Raw genomic sequence first — 25088 nt, 5'->3', positions numbered from 1 at the left:
ACATAGATTTTCTTCTATTAAGACTAGACTCAGAACCCAATTTGCCACGCCTTTATAAGTTTGCTGCAGAGTTAAATAAAGAAAAGCATCATGCTCTCTACTGTCTACTTTTAAAGTATATATACTTGCCTTCTGTTTGTTCTGAATAGGTACTGCTTACAAAGTGACCTTAGTTCAATTAGATCTTTAGTAAAAAAAAAAAAAAAAAAAAAATAGACATAAAAATTATAAAAATTGGAACCATATCCATAACAGCTACAGAAGTAATTGGCCTGATATCTTAATAATTTAAGGAATACTGAAAACAGCTACAAAACCCCCAAAGAAACAGAAACGGGCACTTTGTGTTAGTTTGGCCAAAGTTTTGCTAATATAGAGTGTACCAAAAACCACAGAAATACAGGCAAGAAACAGCAGCTTCATATTTACCATCATTACAAACCGATCTCTGGGCAGTACAAGGTAGGAAAGAAGGTTTTACAGGTAGCAGGGACGGGCCAGGGCTCCTGTCAGCCGAGCGCATCTGGCAGCAGGAGCTCGTGTGCCAGGATCCCCTCACACACACACAGACACACACACACCCATGGGGAGAGCTCTGCTCCCAGCGGCATCACCCACCTCGTGTGCCAGGATCCCCATCCCCACACACAGACACACACACACCCATGGGGAGAGCTCTGCTCCCAGCGGCATCACCCACCTCGTGTGCCAGGATCCCCTCACACACACACAGCCATCGGGAGAAGCTCTGCTCCCAGCGGCATCACCCAGCCCATCCCCGGCACTGTGAGCACACTCACAGCACTCAGCTCCACTCCAGGGGTGGAGACATCCACACTGCAAAACAACAAGCCGCTATTCTTCCTCTCCCGGCTCGCGTCCCTGCCAGCACACCCCGAGCGCGGGCTGCGGCGGGGGAGCCCTGCCGGCCGAGCGCGGCCCCGCGGCCCCTCAGCCCCGCGCTGCCCCCGAGCCCCCTCAGCGAGCGGCGCCCCGGGAGCGGCCCCTCACGACCCCCGCCTCACTCAGTCACTCACCCGCCCGCCTGCCGCGGCCTCCCCGGGCCGGCCGCGCCCGCCGCGCCCCGGGCCGCGCCCGCCGCCTCCCGCCGCTGCGGCCGCCCCGCTCGCCTCGGCCGGTGCCTGTGCCCCGGGCGCGGGCGGCAGCGGCGCCGGCAGCCGCTCCCCGACAGCCGCCGCCTCCCGCACGGGAATAACAGGAAGGGAGCGGGGCTGACCCCGGATGGGGAAGGCACCGCCCGCCGGAACGGGAACCGCGGCGGGGGGAGGCGGGAGCGGGCCGGGGGAGCGGGGTGTGCTGGGCAAACGCGGGCTCGTCCTGCCCCGCTTGTTGCCCTGATGTCGCTGACACCCCCGTGCCCTGCACATCGCAGCGCGTCTGGCCCAGTCTTGACCCTTTTCCCACTTGGACCGCCAGGTTTCTTTACAATCAGCTGCCACTGGCATCGAGTCGCTGTACGTGAGTCCGGTGTTTTGTTGAAAGAGCGGCCCGCCAAGCGAATGCCCGTACAAATTAGAAGTCGAAGAGAAATAACATTGTAAATGCGCACTCCCAAGTGGGTGCGGATTTTCAGGGTGTGAAATGAGAGCGCTAGGCTGGGGTACCTCGGTAAGAGCCAACAAGATGCAACAAGTGAGGGTGGCACTGAGGTGATGATAGCGAGCAGGGACACGGTTAACCCGCGTTATTAATTGTTAGGGCGTTTTGGCAAATCACCCTATTGTCAAGGGGTATTTATCCTTTCAACAACGGAGATGGCATAAGCAAGTTTTAGAGCCAGGTGTGAACATGGTGAGGGCGTTGGTGAATTCTCTAACTTGGAACAGTTCTCCAAGCCCCAGGGTCTAGCATGGGGCCATACTCACAGCCGTGGGCAGGCTGAGATGCTGCAGGCAGCGCTGCAGTGGGTGGGAGCACCGGAGCAGCCGTGCAGGGCATGGCAGAGCACACCCTGCAAACCCAGGGCACAGCAGGCTCCGGGAGCATTCCTGCTGCCAGACTGCCCCTTTGCTGCTTTGGCTCCACATCACCACGGCTCCTGATTCCCACCTGCAGCATCCTTCCCAAAGGGAGCCTGCAAGAGAGCCAGAGAGGGAATTTCGATAAGGGCATGTAGTGATAGGACAAGGGGGGGGACGGCTTTAAATTGACAGAGGGCAGATTTAAATCAGATATTAGGAAGAAATTCTTGGCTGTGAGGGTGATGAGACCCTAGCAACAAGACTGCCCCGAGAAGCTGTGGCTGCCCCATCCCTGGAATTGCTCAAGGCCAGGTTGGACAGGGCTTGGAGCAACCTGGGCTAATGGAGGCTGTCCCTGCCCATGGCAAGGAGGTTGGAATGAGATGGTCTTTAAGGAGACCTTCCAAGCCAAACTCTTCTATGATTCTGTGAATCTGGCAAACGGATTTTTTTTTTAAAGATGTAACAAAAATTAGTAACAATCAGTGTGTCTAACCGTTGGATTGCCAAGTGGGTTGGCTGATGGCTACTGAAAAATCTGGGTGATGGTTTCAGCCTGTAGCGACTTCTCAGCACTTTCCTACTCCAACAAAAAGGGAGAAAAATCAACAGAAACTCCATATGCTTTGAAACAGGGTGGTCCAACCACACGGGTGAGGCCTTGGTGGCTCGAGGGGAAATCATTACTCATTTTGGCTGCGAGCAGCATGAATAAGAAGATGTTGTTTATATATGCAAATCAGGTTCATTGTAACATCTGCTAAAAAAAAAAAGATAATTATATTAGAAAAAGGGAAAAAAAGAGAAAAAATATAAATGCTGTTGTGCAGCAGCACGGGTCAGGAGCGAGGACCATGGGAAGCAGCTCCTGGGAGTTGTTTTTGTGCCCACGGTGCCCGGCAGCGCTGGCGCGGGGCGGTTCGCAGCGGCGGCGGTCCCGCCCCAGCCCGGCCCGGGCTCAGCCCCGTCCCGCCCCCGCCGCCGTCACTTCCCGCAGCTGAGAGCGAGCCCGAGCCGGGCCCGGCCCTGCGAGCCCCGGGGCCGCGGTAGGTGCGGGGTGTGCGCGGGGCTGGCGGGGCTGCGCTCGGGGGTGTCCCGCGGGTCCCGGCCCGGTGCCGCCGCGTTCCGTTCCGGGCCGTTCCGGGCCGTTCCGGGCCGTTCCGGGGATGCGGATGGCTGTCCCTGCCCCTCGGCTGGGCTCTGTGCCTGCCCGGAATGGTGCGGCGCTGCCGAGAGCTTGCGGCGGTTCCCAGGCTGTAAGGTAGCAGGGATTGTGGTTTTTAATTGCTGTCCAGCCCCCGGAGTGCGAGGCAAGCGGCTTTGCAGGAATGCCTGCGGGGAGTCGGATTTACACCCTGCTTCCTGATACCCCTTTTGACGCAAGGGATGGTTCTGGGTTGCTGAATGTGTGTCCCCATCAGCGGAGGGTCAGCGCACCTTAAGGTAGAGCTGTGCATGCTGTGTGTGTGTTTGGTGCTGCCTTCCGTCCCTGCAGCGTTATAAAACAAGCTGCCTTTCAGGGGAAATGTGTAGGCCCAGCCCGTGGCCAAGGGAAACTTTCTGGCACAATTACATTAAGAGATGTCCATGTATTGATAGATGAGTGAACTTGAGAAGAAATGCTTCCTGTAGCAGTGAAAACTCACCGCTTGTTCACCATTTCTGCTTCTTTCATCTCTGTTGTTAGTTGCCTCAGCTGCATTTAAAAAACAATTCTGGTGGGAACACGTAGATTTCTCACTGTGCTTTATTCTTTTCTCCAAGCAAAGTCAAGCCATGCCTTCCCCATCCTCAGACATGAGGCCAGAGCAGCTCCTTTCCCAGCCCTGGGAGGTTTCTCCCCTTTAGGTGGGCATCACCAGGCTGTGGCACTGGGTCTCCTTCTCCAGTGCTGCCCTTGGGATGCCCCAAGGAAAGGAGGGAGCACCTGTGCCCCTCTCATCCTCTCAAGGACAAGTGGCATGGCGTGGAAGTGTGTCCTGGCATGGCTGAGCTCTGGGAGGTGCTGTCCTCAGGCAGAACGGCTCCTCAGCCCACCCTGCAGAGCTGCAGGTCCTTACCCTGCCTTGGGCTGTGCTGGTTGGGGTCCCTGGTGATGGAGGTGCCTTGGTCCTTTGCTGTGTCCTAGGGAAAAGATTCTACAGCTTCTCATGTGAAGGGAAAGGAGGAGTTAAAAATGTTCCTTTTCCTTCTCCTGTAACAACCAGCAGTGTTTAAAGGGACCTGTAAATACACTGATTTTTATTTTCTTGTTTATAATACCAGTAAGAGAGAAACGAACATAACTTGAGCAATTTCAGTGGTTAAAGATCACCATCAGAGGAAAACCAGAATTGCATACATTGCATAAGCCAAATCAAGAAGTCTTACTGTGGAAATTGCTCATGCAGCCTTAATTTTATTTTCAGACAACTGCTTACTTTAGGAAACAGTAAATGACCTTACAGTTAAAGATTTTCTAAGAGTATTACATTATACCTTTCCCCCTGTAGATATAGATCCTGTAAGCACTGTTTCCTCTTGTATATGACAAATCCCATTTGTGACAGTTGCAGGAAAATGCAATGCAACAAATGCTCATGCAAAATTAAGCAGATGAATCTCAATTGCCATTTACTGTGCATCTCTTTATGTTGTTCTAGGAGTACTTGGCTATAATTTACTCTCATTTTAAGGTAAGAGGCCCATTATACTCATGTAATAAAACTCTGAAATTAGCTGGCATGCTTACCTGCTTGCATAGTTGATTTAAACTGCCTTGATAGGCCTGTGTTATGATGTATTTAACCAACATGAATATGAACTTGTTCCATCTGTAGTCCCACAGAAATTAATTAGATTGTCTACAGAGTGCTAGTTGAGGAAAATAAAGATAAAAAACTTGTCTTCTGTTCTGTTTAACCAGGGTCATGTGTGCTGAAAATAGGAAAGGGGTTAGGTAACACTACAGAATTTACACTGCTGATGGATGATTTGCAGCACTATTCCTGTGTGTCCTCTTCCTCCTTTGTGGTAGATTCCAGCTCTGAAATTTTGCAGAGCCTTGGTGGTGGAGTAATAATATAAACATGAAAACTCATGATGGCTCTGTTACTGCCCTAAAACATTGTCCCCAAGCCAGTGCATACTGGCTTTAAAAGAAATAATTTAAATCTTTTTCCTTACCTTTAATATTAGTAATAAGTGAACTGCCTCCAGTCTTGTATTAGAGTAAGTTTGGATTTGAGATAAACATTTCAGAAATGATTTTGTCACTTGAATGCTTTAGTCCCATTCATTCATTCATTCATTTAAATTATGTTTTATTTTTCCTAACAGAACAGATCTCTCTGGGAAGAGAGATCCAAAGATAACACAGTACCTAAAATTGCAGGCTTCAACTGGGATTTTCCATAGCTTGAGTGTGGAAGGTATTTATCTTCAGCTAATTTTAGCAGATTGAAAATCCCGGAAGTTACCCCAGATAAATGCTCTCTGCTTCTGCAGGTTCCTAAATGCCTTTGAAGTCCCTATTTTCTAAAGCAACTCAGGAACAAAATTCCTTGGTGGCATTTCATTTACTTTTCCCTAATTTTACACAAGTGTTGCTTTAAAATGCAGATGTGTCTCTTTATTTGCTTAAACAAATGAACAAAGCCCAGAGCATAAACATGATTGGTGCCAGTGCAGTCCTAGCTGGGAGTGATCTGCAAAGGCCAAGATAATGCTTCTCTTGATCCCAGTGTGCCACTGAACAGGATTTGTTATGATAAGAAGCTAATAAGACATGAACAAAAGTAGCTATGCCTTAATTCATAATGTAACTGCTCTGTATTATTCTAGGGATGTTCATCTGGGCTGTAAATGTGATTTATAAACTTTAATTAAATAAATCTCTCAGAACCTCTTGTTGGAAATGTGGAGCTAGTTCTAATAACTTGAATTAACTGAGAAATAATTGAATAAAGGTTTATATGAGATAAGTTCTCCATTTTACAGAACAAGATGTAGCTTTAAATGTTGCATTGCTTGTAGTTAGTAATGGAAATGTGAAAAATAGCTCAAGGTCGTTCAAGAAGACCATGGGAGAGAGCCCTTGGGAGCTGACTGTGTACAACAAGGTGTGCTCCAGCTCATTCCCACTCTGTCTCTTTTGTTGTCTTACCAGAGAAAAGCTTTTCCTCAGTAAAGTCTGTGTGAGTATTTGAGGGATAGCTGTGTTTATGTATTTTGCATCTACCTATATACAATAAATCTGCTTTGAAGTATTTCGGTTCTTTGTAAATGTCCATTGCAGTAGTCTGCTGTAGTATTTGTTTAGGTCTTGGAGAGTGAGCTTGTCCTTGGGCTCCCAAAGGAGCATGTGGGCAGTGCTTGTGTCCCCCCAGTGACACAGCTCTGTGTGCTGTGCATGGTCCCCACTTCTCGTGGGCATGGGGCAGTGGGGGGAGTGTGCTGTTGTCAGGTGCTGTGGGTGTCAGGAATCTTCACCTGCCAGGGGACCCACTTCTTATATAAGTGTCTTGTAATCTGGCCCTGCTTGTCTGGGATGCTGCTGTTCCCGTGGGCGGTAAAGTGTTGCAAACTGACTTTATCCTGCTTGGCATTTTGAAAAGGCATGAAGTAGAGGCAGTGGAGTTACAGGAATTGCCCCTGGATCCTTGATGTTCCTGTTCTTGTTGCTTATTTCAGCATTTGTGTCTTTCTGGTCTAGATCTGAAGAAGACGCCTCCTCCTTCAGCAGTAGCATGCCCATAGTCTTCCTGGCCAATGATTCTTCTACAGCAAGCAGGACTTCTTCCTCATCCTGAGAAGCCTTCATCCCTTCCTATGTCAGTGGCTACAAGGCCAAGAGCCAGCTCACCACTGTCCCCACCAAAGTCTCTCGGACTGGGGCCTTCCTTTCATCACACACAAGAGGAGGAACTTGCCAAGGTGGTGGAGCAGGACCCTATGCTGGAGGAACTATGTAAGCCCCTGTGCTGTAAGCTTTGCAATGTCACTCTGAACTCGGCCCAGCAAGCCCAGGCTCATTACCAGGTAAGGAGAGCAGCAGGAGGCTCAGCTTTTGGGGCTGCTGCATCTGCAGCTTGTGGAGACATTCCTGTGCCAGCACGAGCACTGCCAGCAGCGTTGCTGTGGCAGCACAGAGGGAAGTGTGGGCTAATGCAGGAGGACTAACTCAGCTTCTCAAGGGGGTTTTGAGTGCTGCACATGAACAGCAGCATTCAAGTTGCTCATCTGGAGCTTCCTCTGCACCACCTCATGGACTGAAACTGCTCTGTAGACATATCTTCACCCTGCTTGGATTTGCTGGTTGTCCAGACATGCTGCAGTGCTTTCTTTTAAGGTGTTGTTACTGGAGCTTTTTGCAAAAATGCTGTCTGTGGGGACAGAGAAGTGGTGCCAAGATGGCATGGGTGAAAAAGCAGACACTTGTGATTTTTCCTTTGTTTTATGCAACCTGTATTTGACATCTGCACTAGTTTAGTAAAATTGACCTTCTGATTCCAGACATGATTTTGTGAGGCCTGGACAGGTGTTTTCTGCTGGATCCAGCTGTGCCATTAGGAAAGGGGCTGCTGCCATGTGTTTATCAGGGTCTCCTTTCTGAGGCTATGCACAGCACTGATCTGGTGGGGCCTTTTATGCAAACACTCTCATCAGCTGGGTTGGCTCAGATCAGATTTATTTTGTTTAAGCTGATCTTGTTGACTTGCCTGGTATAGGGTAAGGACTCTTTGCATATGATTCTTGCTGAAAGATAGAGCATGTCAGCCTTGCATTACCCCATTTTCCTACACCCTCTCTGCCTGGTGCTATGTTTGCATGAGTATTGGAAATAGTGACTTTCTCCACCAGTGAATGCAAAAGGGTGATTGTCCATAATCTCAGGACACCAGACCCAAATTTCAGATTTGCTGTTGGCCCTGAAAAAGTGGTATGCTGCTAGTGAAAGGGTAGGTTGGATTGGTGTTACACTTCTAACATCTTATTTTTGCAGAATTTCTGCCATGACAGGACAGAAGTGATTTTTTACATATTGCATTTGCCTTTCTGTGCATCACAATATGCATATACATAATCTCATGTTATTCTACCAGGCTTTCAGAACACCAAAAACACTTACATGTTTTTAAAGAGAAAATAAAATACGATGTGGGTTTTAAGTTCACTCTCATGTTTTAACTCAAGTTTGTGGTGTCATGAAATGTGTGTTATGTGTTCAGGTTTATCAAAAAAAGGTGTAAAGCATTTGATAGTCTCAAAAATACTGGTTTTAAGTGAAATGGAAACAGACTTAGGAACTAATTGTAAACTTATTGAGAAAATCAGTTGAAGTTGAGGCCCAGTTATTCTAGGTGTTGAGCATTTTGGAGACAGGGAGGAATGCCTGCATTTCTTAAATTCAGAGCTGGGTGACAGCTCCTTTACCTTAGCTGCCACCTTCATGGGCACTTTCTCATTTCAGTCTCTGGATCCTTTGTCTTTCAGAGTAAGACACTATTATTAGGACAGTGATTAATCTGGGTTATCTTTGCAGGGTAAGAACCACAGTAAGAAGCTGAGGAATTACTATGCTGCCAACAGCTGTCCGGCACCTGCCAGGATGAGTAATTCTGTTGAGCCTGCCCCACCTCAGGTTGTCACCCTTCCAACTCAGGTAAGGCATGGCAAGGGGACTGAGATCATGCTTGCTTGTCACCTAACCCCCATAAGGATAACCAGATCTCAGGCTTGAGGATTACTGCAGGAGTTGGGAAAGAATTTTCCTTGTGATGGCACAAGATGGTGGAAATGGCCCGTTGTGAGCTGTTTGCTTTCCTTTGAAGATGCAGATATTGATCTGCCCTTGCAGCACAATGTTGGACTTCAAGTGTTCTATTTCTGCCTGGCAAATACTTTGATTGCTAGGTAAGTCTGATGTGCTGCTGATTATAGCTGTGTAAGGGCAGGTATAGAACAGAATTGCTGGAATTGGATTTGGATGTGAGGGTGTGGCATCTGCTCTGCACAATCATCCCTCTGTTGTGTGGGGGAAGCCTACATGGAAAAAGTGCTTTGGTGCTCCTACACCCATTGCCCAGGGCTGTTAGCTAATTCCTCTTTTGTTACTCCTTTTGAAGTGCTCATTCCTGTGTGCAGAGTGAATGGATTGTTCCCTCAGTGATCCAGATTAATTCTGGTTTGGGCACATTAGAGGAAAAAAGAGCTGTTTTTTGCTATCTCCTTCTAGAATTCATCCCTTGGGTTTATCATGAGATGTGACAGCTAACCTGGCTTTTGCCTGTGACTGTGCAGGGATTGAAGCTGCAACATAAGCCTGTGCTACCTGTAGGGAAGCAGAGGTCATTTGCAGAGTTACAGGCTGTTCTTGGCCAGAGGGAGATTTGGCCCCGTGTAAATTGGCATTGCAGCTCATGGCTGTGAACTGGGATGGCGTGGGGTCCTGCCCAGGGCATGGAGATGTGGCTGCTGTACCTGCCAGGGTATCTGGTGGTGTGTTTTTTAATGGAGGAAATGGCCCATGGCAATAAAAATACCTCTAGGGCCATATGAGGGTTCACATTGTAAGCTAGAAATCAGAACTGTGTGTCTCTAAGTTTGAGCAGTGTCAAAGGAGATGTGACAGAATGTTGGTTTGTCAAGTGCTGCAGTGACATGGCTGCATGAATCACTGCTGCTGCACTGTTTACAAAACACTTTTGCCTGGATGTGACGTGCTGAGGAGGCATGGCTCCTGCCTGGATCACTGTATGTGGTCTGACTCCACAGACACGTGAAGGTGTCCTTCATATAGAAGCAGCTACTCATGTGAGACTTCCTTTGAAGTCTGGATCCAGGTGTCCTCCCACCTGAAGGTTAAGGACCAGAGGTTTGGCAGCTTTGCTACTGGTTTTTTTTTCCTCTTGCTGTGGTCAGGGAGCTGTAAAGACAGGGTGCTGTGGAGAGATTAGATGGACTGTAAATAGGAGAGAGAAGCACCTCTACCTTTCAGTGAGTGTTCTTAAGAGTGAAAGTCACTGCTCATCAGCTCCCAGCAGTTAGGAGTTAAATCATTGCTGTGATGTAAACAAACCTCTGTGGCTGTTGGAGAGCTGTTTGTTCAGATTGCTTTTCTCTCCACCTCAGGCCAGGCATTTGCAGGCTCTCCTGGAGGCAAGGCAAGAACAATGCATTTTGTGTAAGAACACTTTGGGGACAACTTGAGAATGTCCTAATCCTTGGGTTTTAATTCCAGCTCTCCTGCTGTCTGATGAGAACGGCAGTGGTCTCAGTCCCTGTGATTGAAACATTTCAGCTTATATTTAACCTTCTTGTGTTTCACATGCTGTGTCTCCCTTTGCTGCTAGATGGGATCCAGCAAGCCAGGTGGCCGAGTGATCTTGGCTACAGAGAATGATTACTGCAAGCTTTGTGATGCCTCATTTAGCTCCCCGGCTGTGGCTCAGGCTCACTACCAAGGGAAGAATCACGCCAAGCGGCTGCGCCTTGCAGAGGCACAGAATAACTCGTTCTCGTAGGTATTGTTCAACCTCATGCTCAGGCTGAAAGCGTGTGCCAGTGTCTCTGGCAGCCCTTTTGTCAGAATACCCTGAATTGCAGCTGTTCATATTTGTGTAATCTGCAGGGATGCCTCAGAACTAGGCAAACGAAGGGCAAGGAAAGAAGGGAATGAATATAAGATGATGCAGAACAGGAGAAACACGTATGCGGTTCAGAACAACACAGGTAACTTGGATCTTGCATCTATTCTGTAGCTGGAATAGCAATTAATAATAAATAGACTTGGTTTTCTTCTGTTTCTGAGATCTGTTTTAGCAGAGTCAGGTTGTGAAAGGAGCTGGTCCAAGCTCTGCTGATCCTTCATGTCTGCATGGTTTTTTTTCCCCAGCTGCTAAAGTTGCTTTGTTTTGTCAGCCTGCTTGTTAGTTCTTTTTCTCAGTTTGTAACTTAATTTACCATCTGCCTGTCTCTAAGGCTGCTCTAAATGGTGACAGTTTTCCTGCTTTATTTTCTTGGCAGGTGGCCAGGTGCTTTGACTCCTACTGTGGCACATCAACCTGTACTTGCACTCCCATGACCAGAATGAGAGAGCATGTTAGCCTCCCTCTAAGACCATCTGTTCCTAGCATAGAGTCCTTCCTCAGGTGTTAGATACTAACTTTGCCTCTTTACTATGATTTAAAGAGTGTATTACAGCCTCCAGCCAGGCATCTATTTCTCTTTTTCACTTTAAGTTGTTTTACAAGCACACTTTAGCTGTAACCCTGATTCCTGGTGAAGCTCGGTTTAATCACATCATTCTAATCACTGTCATTTGGAAAAGATAAATCTTTTAAAGTTTTACTAAATATAATTTTGAGTTTTAAACTGAGGCAGCTTGTTATAATCAAAAGACTGTTCCAGTTGTGGAATTAGATGGTTAAGAAAAAAAAGTATTGCTTAATTATTAAATTATTAAATTAAGTTGTTAAAATTATTAAGTTCTTAAAAATTAATAAATTATTAACCAATAAATTATTGGCTTCCTGATTTTCAATAAGACTCAGGCATTAAGCCCACTCTACTACTTTATAAAATTCCATGTGCTGTCCTATGTGCTGCACCTCCGTAAATCTGGAAACCAGCAGAGGAGTTGTGGGGAAAATACGGATTGATTCTAATCCGCTAAAGAATCAAATCTTTAATTGAAAAGCACACATCCGTTGGACTTAGGCATTGTCACTGAGCTGCCTCAAGCTTTGATTCCTCACAGGTAAACCAGGCTTTTCTTTTGTGTCGTGTCCCCAGGTCCCTACTTCAACCCGCGCTCGCGGCAGAGGATCCCCCGTGACCTGGCCATGTGCGTGACGCCCAGCGGGCAGTTCTACTGCTCCATGTGCAACGCTGGGGCCAGCGAGGAGCTGGAGTTCAGGCAGCACCTGGAGAGCAAGCAGCACAAGAGCAAAGTGTCCGAGCAGCGCTACAGGAACGAGATGGAGAACCTGGGCTACGTCCAGTGAAGCGCCGCCCTCGGTAGTAGTTTGCAACTAGAGCAGCTTGTCTCTCGCCTGCTGTTTGCCACGTGCCCTGCTTTGTGCTCCATTGGGTAGGAGTATGCTCTGAGCTGTACATGTAACACCTGCAAACTTACTGGTATGGTTAGGTTTTTTTTCTATCATAGTCGGCAGGATGACGCTGTGCAGGACTTGAAGTGTTTTTGGTGTTTGTTTGCTAATTATCTAAGGCTCTTCATTGTGTTGAGTGGCAGGGAGGAACTGTGTCTTCTCCCTGGCCTTCTGCATGAATATGCGAAGCCCAAGAAGTGCTGGAAACTTCTGTGGTCCTACCACATGGGTGGACCGTGTGTAAAGCCCACTCCCCTCTTGGCACACCACAGAGCAGTGCTCCAGAATGCTTCCCTATGGCAGACTGACTCTCTGGGCAGCTTGTAAAAGAGGGGAAGGAGTAGGGCCTGTGAATGTGTGAATTAGGTGGTGTATTTGTCCACACTTTGCTGCTTCTGGCCCCCATTACAGTCCAGAGTAGGTTCTTTCCACATCCTTGTAGAAAGGCTGTGCATACCTCTTCTCCTTGGAGGATCTTTCCTCTTACTGCTTCCTCTGCGATGCAGATTCCATTCTGAACATCTGACATGGATTTCAGCTGATTAGCCCCATTCAGAAATACTCTTCTACTCTTGATATTGTTGCCTGGACACCTTAATATACCATGGGTGTAGCTCATCTCCCTGATCTCTGGGGATCTCAGTGGCTTAATGAAGTGAACTGGAAAGCAAACCTGCTCAGGTGAGATGTGCTGTGCTCTGATTCTGCCTTAGAATGAGTCAGGTTGAGAATAGATAGAAGGAGCTGTCAGCTGTGATTTCTTTGCATGTTGATGTAGAAGAGAGCAAGAGTTGGTCTCTGGCCTGCAGTCCTTGCTCTGGAAGAGCAGAGCTGCCTGGAGTCTGGGTAGCAGATACTGGTGTGTCCCACTTCCATGCCATTCCCTGGGCTAAGCCTAATGGGTGTTTATAGAGCAAAGATGAAACTTCTAGCTTTGAACTAGAGCTACCAATATTGGTTGACTTTCCCCCCCTCTTTCTTTTTCCATCTCAGGATGGTTTTTAATTCCATTCCTTGGTGTATACTTGACTGTTCCAGGGACCATGAAAAATCCAAAGTTATGTAGGATTTAAATGTCAGGGTGATGATTGACTGTTTGAGTAACAGCTTTTTGGCCTCATGGAAGTATTCAAGAAACTTGTTAAGCAACTTTTGAATTGTAGACAAACTCAGAAGGTGTGTGTGTGTTTGTTTTGATATTCCTTAGCAAAAGTAGGAAGGGGAAAAAGAGCAGAAGTAGGGTTGTTAATTATTCTTCTGCTTGTTTGGGTAGATGTGAGGAGCTGTGATTGGAGTCCAGTTCAGTGTCATTAAACATGGTCTCCAGTGGCAGGTGCAGCACGTAGGTGGCTTTTGTTGGACCTGATCCCCCACTGTGCTGCTGGGACTGTGCACTGGTGCAGCTTCACTGACTTCAGTGGCAGGTGCAGAGAGAGGGTCCAGGAAGCACCATGGCTCATCTCTTACCCCTCTTCAGGCAGCTGGAATTGGATGCAGCTCCATTAGTTTCAGTAGGATTTTAGCAGGGATGAATTGTTCCTAGTGCATAGTGTTGAAGGTAGCCTCCCCCTCCTTTTATTGCCATTCTGATCCTGCCTCTTGCATTCCAGAAGGACTTTCTGCTTGCCTTAAAAAATGAAGAATGAGTAACAAAAAAAAAAATCCAGATAGTCTTCATTCATCTTCCTAGTCCACCTTCAAAAGGTCTGTTGCACTTGGCTGCTCCTCAGAAATTAAATATTGTTTTCTTCAGCTCCCTGAGTGAGCATCAGGGAGCCATACAACCTGAATGCAGCCTTCCTGAATCCAGGCGAGGTGAGTGCTTGCAAAGTAGTTGAACACAACCCCCTAGATCATTCTTGCCCTGCAGATAGAGGCAGAGGAATGGGTGTCCTCATGAATGGGATTCCTTCCCCTGCTTTGTGCAAAACCCAGTTGAATGGGGTTTGTGCCCTGCAGCAGGTGAGAAGGTAGAACAGGTGCCCAGGTTGTAGAGCACTCACTGAACAGTTCTGACAGCTTTGTAAGTCTGTTTCCTCTGTGCTTTCCTGCCCCTGCCTCACCCTCTGTGTAGCCTTGAATAACATTTGCCTTTCCAGAATCTCTCATCAGCCTTTCCCCCTCATCATTTGTATTGACAGAAGGGCTCTGGTTTTCTCTTTGTGTCCTGTCCTTAGGTTTGCCAGTCTGACACCACTGTCCAGAGGGGCAGAGGGAGTTAGATGAGCCTTACCACAATGTGCTTCATCACAGTGATCCCTGCATTATGGTTAAACATCCCTCTGGCTGTAAATTAAAGCATGGCATTTCCTACAGGCTGCAATTAGTAGCAGAAAAACAACCCTTTGTGAAATATGAGCTGGAGGAGCTGTAGGTACTGCTGCTGTCTGGCTTATTGCTAGGGATGAGGAGGCATTTTTGCTTGCTTTCACATGTCCCAAAAATCAGCTGTTCTCCACTTAGCTTTGGTTACTGCTCCTACTCCCAGCCCAGCCATCTGCTCCTCATTTGGCATTTCCAGTGGCTGCTGGAGGTGTCAAAACCTGGTTTGCTCCAGCTGTGCAGAAGTGCCACAGCCCAGTGCTGGTGCTTTTGGGAGGGTGTATGAGGGATGTGCAGGGAGCTGTTCTTGCAGGCTCCTCTCTGCTTGGGGCTGAGTCTGGCTTGGAGTGGTGGCTCCAGTCTGCCCTGAACAGAGAAGCCTGAATCTGCTGTGTTCTGTTCAAGGGAGTGCAAGTGAATGTGATCATCCTGGAGATTTCAGAGTGGTGGCTTGTAGAGCAGGGGTACAGCAGGCAGTGGGACTCAGGTAGGACAGATTTCCTCCATGGAAGGAAAGATGTCTTGCTGGGAGAAGCAGCTGAGACTGGCTTTGCCCCAGTGCTATGATGTGGCCCTTCCTGCAAGCTGCCAAAGCTTTCCTCTCCCCCTTCAGCATTGCTTAGTGGCTTGTGATCTTCCCACTCCCCTTTCAGCATAGGAAGTTGCTGACTGCAAAGAGAAAACACCCAACCTCCCCATTGTCCTTAGGGTTCAAGACAATCCAAACTCATACTTGTCAACATTAGATACTGAGTAGCTCCTGATTTTATTTCTTTTTGTGAAAGGTGTTCTCCAAACCCCTGTTCAAAAAATACTGAAAACACATTCTGGGCAAACCCTTTTGACAAAGGTGGGCTGGGGAGAACACTGTACAGCTGAAGTGCCATTTTCCAGACCCAGATAATCTTTTTCTCATGTTAAACCAAGTACCAAACCCAAGAAACAGGACTTCTGTGAAGCTGTCACATTGGCCAGTAGGTTAATGACCTTTGCTGCTAGAAACAAAATGTAAATCAATATGTTCATATTTATTTTACTGTGCTGACCACTAATTGATTTGTTAATATTTAAGGCATTATGCTGTAGGTTGTTTTTAAATGGAGAAATTCTACATCGCACTTTGCTTTTGGATCAGAACAATTATTTATTGTATTTGTGAAAATGTTTTTCCTCCCACATAGCTGTTTTTGTTTTTCCCTTGATGCAAAAAACCCAGCCAGACCCAAACAGCAAAACCCACCCCAAATCCCCCCAACCAAATCTGACCTCTGGATCTTTGTTTCTTTTCATGCTAAACAAAATGGGGATTTCCTTGCAACTTGTTATTAAATGTCAATTTCCAATTCCTTTTTCCTCAAATGATTCCTTTGCTAACTTGGGATGTTATTTTTAGAGCCACAGAGTTCATGCCTCATTTAAACATTCATTTCTTTTAAGGCAAGGAAGTAAACCATGCGGAATCCATGAATTTGTGAGGAGTATGAAAGTGATAATATTTTCTTTGTATTAGGCATTAGCTTTTGTTTTACATTCTGCACTAACGAGTAAATCTGTTACAATCTTGCCTAACATTGGTCTATTTTTGACTTTTTGCTTTCTTCATGCACATTGAAAGGAGCCCTGAAAACTTCTGTGGAGTTGCTTAGGATGGTCATCAGTGTAACAAAAGGCAGATTTTTTTTTCTGTAAAGCTGCTTATTTCCTTTCCTAGATGCCCATTATAGGGCATTAGAAGGGAAAGCTGTTGCCATAAGCATGGATTCATATTTTAGCTTACTAATGCTTGATGTCCCTTTGCTACATTACTTAAGCGATGCTCTCACTGTAACCAATGGGAATTTTGCCTGGGTCAAGAGTAAATTAAATACCCAAGGCAGAGATATTTTGTTGGCTGGGGCCAGGCAAGGTACATTGCTGACTTTGTCTTTTCCTCCTCCATTTGGATTACAACACTCTTATGGTTTTGCTTTTTGAGGACCATTGATCTGGTTCTGTAAGGATTTGGTCTTGCTCCAGCTAAAATAGTTTGAAGTACCTTGACTTTAGTTGAGTTAGGAGCAAGGCTTGAAAACCTTCAGGAATTTCTCACTGCTGATGTTTTATATGTGTTTTTTGGTTTGTGATTTTTTTTTTTTTATTTTACAACCACATATACAAGGATGCTCTGGATGAGATGGAGATGTGTTGCTGATTATGGAAAAACAAATGCCATGGTTGCCAAAGGATAACAGAAAGTGGAGAAATAGGGGCCTGGTTTCTTTGAAGTTAGTGGCTGAGCTTCTTTTATTTTGAGCTGGGCTTACCACCTGCATAAAGTTAGAAGGGAAAATAAAATCCACTTTGAAATGAATGTGGGCAAACAGTAGTTCTGGGAATCTCTTCTTTAAAAAATGTATCACAGCTAAAATTGTGTTGGCTTACCTGAAATATCTGCAGGTAGAGACAGAACTGGATTTTTGAAAATAAAGTCAGCTTTTCAGTTGTATTTTGCAGGGGAAAAATGACTTGATTTAATTTCCTTCTGCATCTGTCCAGCAACACCATTTACAAGTGCTTTGAACATGTTTCATCTAGAGCCTTCTTGTGAGGTTGTTTTGTACATTTTTCCTTATTTCCTTTATATTGTACTGACCCCCGTGAGGGAATACTTGATGAAAATGATTTTTTTTTTTCTTCTTCATTATATAATAAACCATATTGCTCTTACCATTGCACTGCCCTGATGTTTGGTATTGCTGCTGCTCATGGCTGGACTGGGAATGACTGGGTTAGCCCAGCACTGAGTGCAACTACACGAACATGTTTTCACACACTGATAAAGGAGTATAATTCAAGTAGAATGTGTTACTCTGGAGGAGGGTCAGTGTACTTTCAGCTCTTACTGAAAGCCAGCTCAGAGCTGTCTTGGCTTTGGGAGGGTTTGGAAGTGCTCAGCATCTGCAGGATGGGAGCCAGGAGGACACAAAAGGCTCTGTGTGTCCGTGCTTTCCCCTTGAGTGGACATCACAAGCTCTGCTACAGCCCCAGGCAGAACCATGGACTGACTTTCAACTCTGGCTGTGAAAAGGTGGGGACAAGCTGAGCCTGACACTTACATTTGCACATTTTTTTACCAGAGTGCTGTTTCCCCTTTCATTACTTGAGGGCTCCAGAAGAGCATATGCTTGTGCAGCATAAATGACTTTCCAAACTGAAAGGACATTCTGAGTGGAGCCTTGGAAGGAGGGAAAATCTGGGTTTTTTGAGTTCAGCTCAGGTAAGAGCAAAGCACAGCCCTTGTGTGCTGCTGCAGCTGCGCTGTTGGTGCAGTGAGGTGTTGGCCTCAGGGGCAGTGCCCTGGGGACACACCAGAGGCATTTGGGGTGTGACTGCTGTGTAAAGGCAGCTGTGAACAGGGATGTGTCCCTGCACTCCCCTGTCCTCTCTTATTGCAGGCATTGGGCCCTTACAGAGAACACTGACACTGGTGGGATTATCCTGATTTACCTTTTGGGATGAGAGCTGCCTCTGTGCTTAGGTGACTTCTTCTGTGCTAACAGTGAAATGCTGGATGTTTTATGTGTTCTCTCTCATTAAATAGAGTCATAAAAACTTGTAAGTGCAGTTTAATGTTAAATCTCACTCCAGCCCTTCACTGTTTATGTTTATCTGGGCTGTGTTTGGTCATCCTGGAAACCAAACCCCTACAAAGCAGCACATCCCCATGATCAGGTTGCTCTCTTAAAGCACTGCCTTTTTAATACTTCCATGTGGTAATTGTATTTTATACCAATTCTGTAGCAATTTGGTACAGCCAAAAGCCATGGTGATACCTGGGCAACCTAACTGAGAGTCACAGGCATTTGCTGAATAACTCAGCATATAAAATACTACGAAATAAAGATGAAAATCATAGACTGTGTAATTTGGAAGCATAAATAGCTCTTCTTCTGCTTCTACAATTACCCTGTTGTCTAAGGATTTCACATCGTTGTCCTGTAACATTTTACAATTGAGGAAGTAAAATTTGGGAGAAAAAATTATTTGTCCAGAAAGTCTGTGGCTAAAAAGGAAAGTTGAACTCAATGCTTTTGAATACCAAGCTGCTGTCCCTGCCTTCTCTCCATCTAGCCTCCCTGCTCCCAGGATGATGAAAGTGACTGGATTTTAAAACCAATTTGATTAATAATAGTTGGATTTTCATTGTTCATGTAGTGGCTTTATAAAGCATTAGGACTTTGGCATGTGGTTTAAAAATAATGAATCCTGACAGAGAGATCTTCCAGTATTGCTTCTGCCATTAGACCTTAGTGGAGATGTGGAAAAACAACATCTTTTAGGAGGATTATAAAGGATGCAGGTTTGCAAAGTGCAGGTTTGGAGGCTCTTCTGTATTCATTTATGTCCTCTTCACATAAATTCCCTTTATTCCTACTTCTAGTTCTCCTAAAGCATTTGGAGTGAAGGATGCTTCTCTCTTTTTGAATAGTAAAAAGCTGCTGTAACAGATAATATTGAGGATTTATTGGCCTATCCTTCAGGGAATGATGTGCTTTTGACTGGCCTTATTCCACTGGGCTTCCTTCACCTCTCCACCTGAGTGAAACAGGAGCAGAGCTGTGTAAAGTCACTGGAATTACATGAGGGTAAAGAGAGATAGGAAGATTATCCACAGTGTATTATCTGAGACTAGGGAATGTGGCAGGTGTTTGCAGTACATATAAAGATGTTAAAAAAGTAATAATCTAAGGCTTGTTTTACAGTATCAAGGTACCAAGACACTGTGAGTGAAAGAACAAGGTGTGGGGTTCTAAGAAGAAATTAACACAGTTGCATGAGAAATAAAATAGGCTGCATTTGGTGTGTCTGTGGAATTTTGTGCAGGAATTCAGTATTCACCTGTACCCAGCCTGCTGCCTTTGTGGGAACAGTGCAGGGGCAGGAGCAGCCTGCCTGGCTCTGCAGAGCAATCCTGAGCCACCTGCAGCCTGCCTCTTGTCTGCAACTGCACATCAGCCTCGAGGAAAGGGTAATGCAAGTGGGCAGAAGTGCAGCTTGGATTTATCAGACTTTATTTTAAAGGTATAATTGCAAGGACAGCAGCTGAACCCTCAGAGTGTCTTGGGGGACTGCGGGATTGGCAAAAGACAGATTGGAACTATCCACAGCTGCCTCCCATTCCCCACTTTTGTGTGCCTATGGTCACCTCAACCTTGAAAACCTCTCTTATTTATATTCTTTTTCTGTTACCTCTTTTCTTTGTACTTTTCAGCACTACTCACTAGAAATTGGGGTTTGCATAATAAAAACCTCTGCTTCATGCAAGTAAATGTTAAATAGAGGTGGTGTCCTGCTAACTGTACCCGTGTCCCTGGGGAGGGCTGTTGTTAGCCTGGTGTCAGCACAGAAGGCATGACAACCATTGTTAAAATGTGAGATTTAGCCACATCCCTGGAGCTGTGGGTGAGCAGGACACAGAGAGAGGCACGGGGAGGTCAGGGTGGCTGCATGGAGCAGCATCTCCCCTCTTATCAGGGCTCTTGATGGGCAGTGCCACCAGCCTGGACTGCTGCCATGCACTGCCCGGTGTCTGGCACGTGGGACAGGTTTCTGCAGACACCTTGTTCACACAGATCAGCACTGATCCTCACACAGCTGCTGAGAAAAGCAAAGGTGGGGCAGAGCACAGCTATAGGTATAGACATTCTGGAGATATATTAGGGCATAATAAGCTTTCAAGAGAGTTCTTTTAAATTTGGGTACAGACTGTGTATGCTAATTATATGGCAGCAGTCTTGGCAATTAGCATACAGGCTTTCAACTTGAATTTCTGATTGCTGTAACAAAGCCAGTGCTGCCTTCTCCACTCACTGACTTCAAAGGCTTTGTCTTGATTTAAGAAATGCTGTCTAAAGCTGTTAGGAGAAAATGAAGCTGTGGTACTGCCACTGTCAGGCTGCCCACTTAACAAACTGCATGGTAAATGGATGAGCAGCCAAGCTCCCTGCAATGGTTCATGAGAGCTCTGAGGCTGGAAAATGCCAGCCAGCATTTATTGTCATTGGCACACAACATAATATTCCCACAGTGAATACTGCACAGGTCTTCCAAATCAGAGCATGCATCCCTAAAATATGAGCACCCAAAGATACACCTTGGGTCCAGATCACAGGCTGTCATTCTTTAAAGAGAATATTATGTACACATCCCAGAAGGGGAAGTAATAATCAGCGGAAGAAACAAGAATAGAAATAATGAGAAAATTTGAAGTTTCCTTGGATGATCCTGCCAACCCTGGGACCCAAGACCAGCATAGGTCACATTTCAAAATGTTTGATACCTGTATCTGCTTGGGCATTTTCATCAACCCCAGCAGACATTTTAAATTGCTGTAGCATTTCTGGAAATCTGGTTGCACGTTACCTTTGAAAACAAGGTTTAAACCCCAAGTGAGTTAGTTTTTTACAGAATTTAACCCTAGAAGGAAAGTCATCAGCATGTGGTTGTGCAACTGCAGTGGGTGAAGCCTTTGAGGCTGGCTCGAGCTCTCCAGGGCAATTCCCTGCAGAGAGCAGGAGTTGTCTGAACTGCCTACACCAAAATGAAGGATTGCAGTCCCCTCTTGCTGCCAGGGTACATTTCTGGTTCAATCTCAAGTTACATGTTCCATGTAGGAGCTCTTCTCAATGCTGCAGTGCCACAGTCAAACTGCAAATATTTGAGTGTCTTTCTGGAGACAGGTTGAGGTGACCCTGTGCTCAGCAGGTGCCACTGAAGTTGATCTAGATTTCCTCCAGAAGGAAGTGAAGCTGTGTCACATCATGCAGGAGGATCACTTAATGCTTGGCATTCGGAATAAAACTCAATATTACACAATTATAGCATTGAATGCCTGGTGGCAATTTTGCCAGACAAATATCACATATCTTTCCCAGAAGGATTCAATCTTTAATATTGTTTGGTGCTGGAGGCTTTTCCAATTTCTGTTTATTAGAAATTACTTATCTCTGTTGGAAGTGCTGCCTTTAACCCAATACAGCTTGTTCTACCTACAGCACTGTGAAAAAATCCTATCTGCAGCATTTTGCTTCCACAGACTTGCTGTATGACCAAAGCAAATTGTCACCTTGCAGAAATTAGACCTTTGAAGGCCTAAAAGAGTGTTAGCTCTTCATCTGCTTTATGTGCTTTGAGGCTCTTTCCAAAGAGTTTAGCTTTTACACCCTCAAAGCATGGAAATGTATTGCTGAGAGGGAAATGTGGAAAGTTAAGTGATGGGGATGGAGAGCCCATAGAAGGAAGAACAAAACAGGGGCTCTGGGATGCCAGGGCTGTGCCAGTCCAGGCCTGGCTTTTCTCCCTTTCTTTCTATCTTTCTGTTATTACCTTTCTAAACTCTAATCACCAGCTGCAGTGGAGGTTCTTGCTATGTAGCTGAACTGGTGCTGAAATGCAGCATTTTGGGCAGCACTCTTGTTCATTTGGAGCACATGTACAGATGCCGAAAGTCCAGGCAGGCTCTATCACATGGAAGATTTCCACTTTCACAAGAAGAGGTCAGTTTTAATCAGCATCCTCATGCCCAGCTTTCCTATAGGGCACAAACCAGGGAACAGCTGCTTGCTCCACCTTCACCTATTTGAGCCTTTTTTTTTTACATTTTAATTTTTTTTTTAATGGGACCTCAGTGAAGTCATTATGTTTTTCTGTCTCAGTGGAATCTTTCCTGCCTCTCTGGGGAAAGAACAGGTGTGGCATGACTGGATTCATTCCCATTTCAAGGAAAGAAATAGAATTCAAGGTGTAATATGTAAGTGGCAAATCTGACTGTCCTGAACATTCATGTAAATGCAGTTATACACTTGAACCTTCTTTGCTAGGCAGTAAAAAAGGCGTTTTTATGATGCATTTTATGGGGCTGAGGAGATGAGTGAACAATGGTTGTGTGAGGGGACGAGTCACCCTCCTGAAATTCTCTAACAAGCATTTAATCTTTATTCCCTGGAGGGATGCCTTTGGTAACTGGGAAAGTGAGAACAATTGAGAACTGAGGTCAGCTTTGGTGGAAATGGGTCACAGCAATTCCTAACACAAAAATAACTCATATTAGTTGTTATCCAGCTTCCCAGGCTCCAATTTTGCCACCTCCCTGCAGGTCCAGCAGCTTTGCTGAGGGCTGTCGTGTCCTGCTTGGGCAAGGTCTCTTACCTACTGCAGATTTAGGCTGTGGTTTTCTAATTGGCTTCCAGAAAATTAAGAGGAAAAAAGTACCAAAATTTTGTAGCCCCTTAGAAGGCTGCATGTTTCCATGTGTTTGAGCCTCCTGGATGCAGAATTCCCATCCTCAGTGGGGTCTGAAGCGCTGGCTGCAGCCAGAGAGGTGCAGCAGAGGTGGCAACACCTCGTGGGGACTCTCACAGGTGCCTGCAGCTCTCAGGATGCTGTTATCCCTGGAAAGGGCGCGTCCATGCTCCGGTGTCCGTCTGTCCTGGTGGCTGTAGTGCCTCACCCTGCTCGGCCTCAGCCCAGCCCTCCTATGCTGTGATCACACCTCCTGATGGCACTGCAGACATACTTTTAGAAATCCCCAGCAGCTCCCTCCTTAGACCCCTATTTCAAGCTCTTATTTAATGTTGCCCCTTTTTCAGAGGTTTTAAGGAAGGTGGCAGTGCTTTATTGAGATTGGGTTGTTGTTTTGAGGCAGGCAGAGTGATGGCATTTTATTTTGATTTCAACAGCACACCCATTAGGATTTTGGAAGGTAGTAATATTCCCTGGAAACAGAAGAGGGCAGCTGCTTTTTGGGAAATGAAGAGTGCATTGACTATTTTTGAGAATGAAATAGGAGTCACTCAGATCTAGATGAGAGAGCTTTTTTTTTTTTTTTTATGAATGAATAAAAATAGCACAGTATTTCAGGGCTTGTGCTGGTGTAATTAGTGTGTGAAATAGCTGGACCACCATCACCTTCCACTGAGTCCCTGGGTTTTGTCTGGCAAAATTAGATTCCTTGCAATTTTATTGCAATGTAATTAAAAAGTAACCAGGGGAATACAGAACTCGGTCTTCAGAGATGTTCAACTTCAGACAGAGTAAAAAGCATCTGCAGCTCACTGGATTGAGTCAGTTTCTTTATTTACTGCCCATGGAGAAAAAAAATTGCTGTCAGCTGTCTGTATGCATGGAAAAATCAGGTTTAGTAAATGTTTTTCAACCCCCTCCAAATGCATGTGGATTTTTTAATTGAAAGAGTTTGTATTAAACAACAAATGCATAAATTCCAAACCAAAACATCCTCCTGGAGTGAAACCTTCATTTGTAATTTCTCAAATAAGGCATCTTGATTTTTCAAACTTCCATTTCCAGTGTTAACAATTACACACGTTTGACAGGAGATTGCAATGAGCTTAAGTTCATCCAAATCTTTATTTATGACAAATATTTGGCTGAAGACCATGCAGCTGCTCTGGTGTGCAGCCCTGAGCCCTGCTTTCAGGCCCAGAGCAGCCCTGCTCTGGCACCAGCCCCAGCCTGCCTTGCCTTCAGCCTGTACACCTATTTTTCAGTGTGTGCAAACAGCACATAGGCAGTGCAGCCTTGTGGCACAGGGTGGCCAGGTTTTCCATAAGAAATCTCCCATACCTGATTGTCCACATGATGCCTGTTCCCCACCCAAAACCCACAAACCCCCCTCCCAGGTCCCCATGGCTGTGCTGGGGGCACGGCTGGATCCAGAGTCAGGGAGTTGGGTCTGCTTTTAAAGCCAAAATAATTGTACTGAATCCCATGGAAACACATGTCCTGGATGTGTTTGCCCCCAGCCTATTGTGTGTTTCCTGGATGTGGCTCTTAATGAGAGGGGCAGTCAATCCCCATTCATGTGGGACTTGTACTTGCCAGTGCCTTCCTTGGTCCAGGTAGGTAATTTGGAAAATGAAAAGTGACTTCTCCCAGCACCTTCCCATTGCCACTGTGTCCTTCCAGCTCTGAAAGCAAATGGGGATTTTTGTATTGCACCAAGAAACATGTGAAAAACAAATTGTCTTTTTTTTTTTTTTTTTTGGCTCCAAGGCAGAAATAAGAGATCCTCCGTAACGAAACAGGACTGACTGAAAGGGTAGCCCAAAACTGCTCTTCTGATGCAGGAAATTATGAGGGCTGCCCTAAACTTTTAATCAGAGGCTCAAATTTTATTTGGAGCTCCAGACAAGGATAGCATCCCTTAATAATGCTCCTGACAGTTCCAAACTCCTGAAATTAATATGAGAGCAACGAGGATTTAATGGAAGTGCTAATTACAGATGCTGGAATTATTCTGCTGCAATTCAGAACCTCTGATGTGGAGAAACTCTTAGCACAGTTGGGCTGCCATCTAATTTCTGTGAAGTTTTGCTGTGAAAGGTGACCCTGGCTTTACATACCTTCCTTCTGTGAGATGTGGGCATCTTTCCTCCACACTGACTTCCACAGCTTGCAAAGAACTGGGATGCAAGCAATTAATTCCTCCTGCTCTGGAGATGCTACTACTCACAGCCCTTTTGAGTGCTCTTCCCTCTATTTCCCCTCTCATGATTAGTCATAATGTCCTCGTGGACTCACATCAGTTTTTTGGCTTTTTCCAAAAATGCTGGCTGGTTGTGCAGGTGGATAACCACAGATGGCTGAGGCAGTTTGTCCCTGGAGTGCCCCCTCTGCAGCAGGAGCAGCTGAAGCT

At 45.9% G+C, this 25088-nt stretch overlaps 1 protein-coding gene across 4 annotated transcripts; it reads left to right on the top strand.

The window, feature by feature from the left end:
* The first annotated feature begins 1317 nt into the window (after positions 1–1317).
* Positions 1318–24732, top strand: ZMAT3 (zinc finger matrin-type 3). 4 transcript variants are annotated; one of them, XR_009419054.1, is made up of 7 exons: positions 3241–3425; positions 6676–7001; positions 8506–8625; positions 10316–10482; positions 10594–10694; positions 11757–12101; positions 24446–24732. XR_009419054.1 is itself a non-coding variant. In XM_059479119.1 (6 exons), exons 2-6 carry the CDS (start codon positions 6732–6734, stop codon positions 11966–11968), a joined length of 870 nt encoding a protein of 289 aa, XP_059335102.1. In that variant the 5' UTR covers positions 1318–1475; positions 6676–6731; the 3' UTR covers positions 11969–17101. The 4 variants fall into 4 exon arrangements, 3 of the variants coding, with proteins under 3 accessions (XP_059335102.1, XP_059335101.1, XP_059335100.1); XM_059479119.1 differs by lacking the exons at positions 3241–3425; positions 24446–24732 and adding an exon at positions 1318–1475 and having other exon boundaries at positions 11757–17101; XM_059479118.1 differs by lacking the exons at positions 3241–3425; positions 24446–24732 and adding an exon at positions 2970–3028 and having other exon boundaries at positions 11757–17101.
* The last annotated feature ends 356 nt before the right edge of the window (positions 24733–25088 follow it).

Source organism: Ammospiza nelsoni, chromosome 10 (assembly GCF_027579445.1).
Source record: "Ammospiza nelsoni isolate bAmmNel1 chromosome 10, bAmmNel1.pri, whole genome shotgun sequence".
Classification (NCBI taxonomy): domain Eukaryota; kingdom Metazoa; phylum Chordata; class Aves; order Passeriformes; family Passerellidae; genus Ammospiza; species Ammospiza nelsoni.
The sequence above is the reverse complement of the archived record's forward strand: the minus strand, read 5'-3'. Positions and strand labels throughout refer to the sequence as shown.

Excerpts from the sequence above, each read along its gene's own strand:
- ZMAT3 (XM_059479119.1), top strand. The coding sequence starts at position 6,732 with ATGATTCTTCTACAGCAAGCAGGACTTCTTCCTCATCCTGAGAAGCCT. Across the intron at positions 7,002-8,505 it reads AAGCCCAGGCTCATTACCAG|GGTAAGAACCACAGTAAGAA; the intron begins GTAAGGAGAGCA and ends TTATCTTTGCAG. Across the intron at positions 10,483-10,593 it reads GCACAGAATAACTCGTTCTC|GGATGCCTCAGAACTAGGCA; the intron begins GTAGGTATTGTT and ends TGTAATCTGCAG.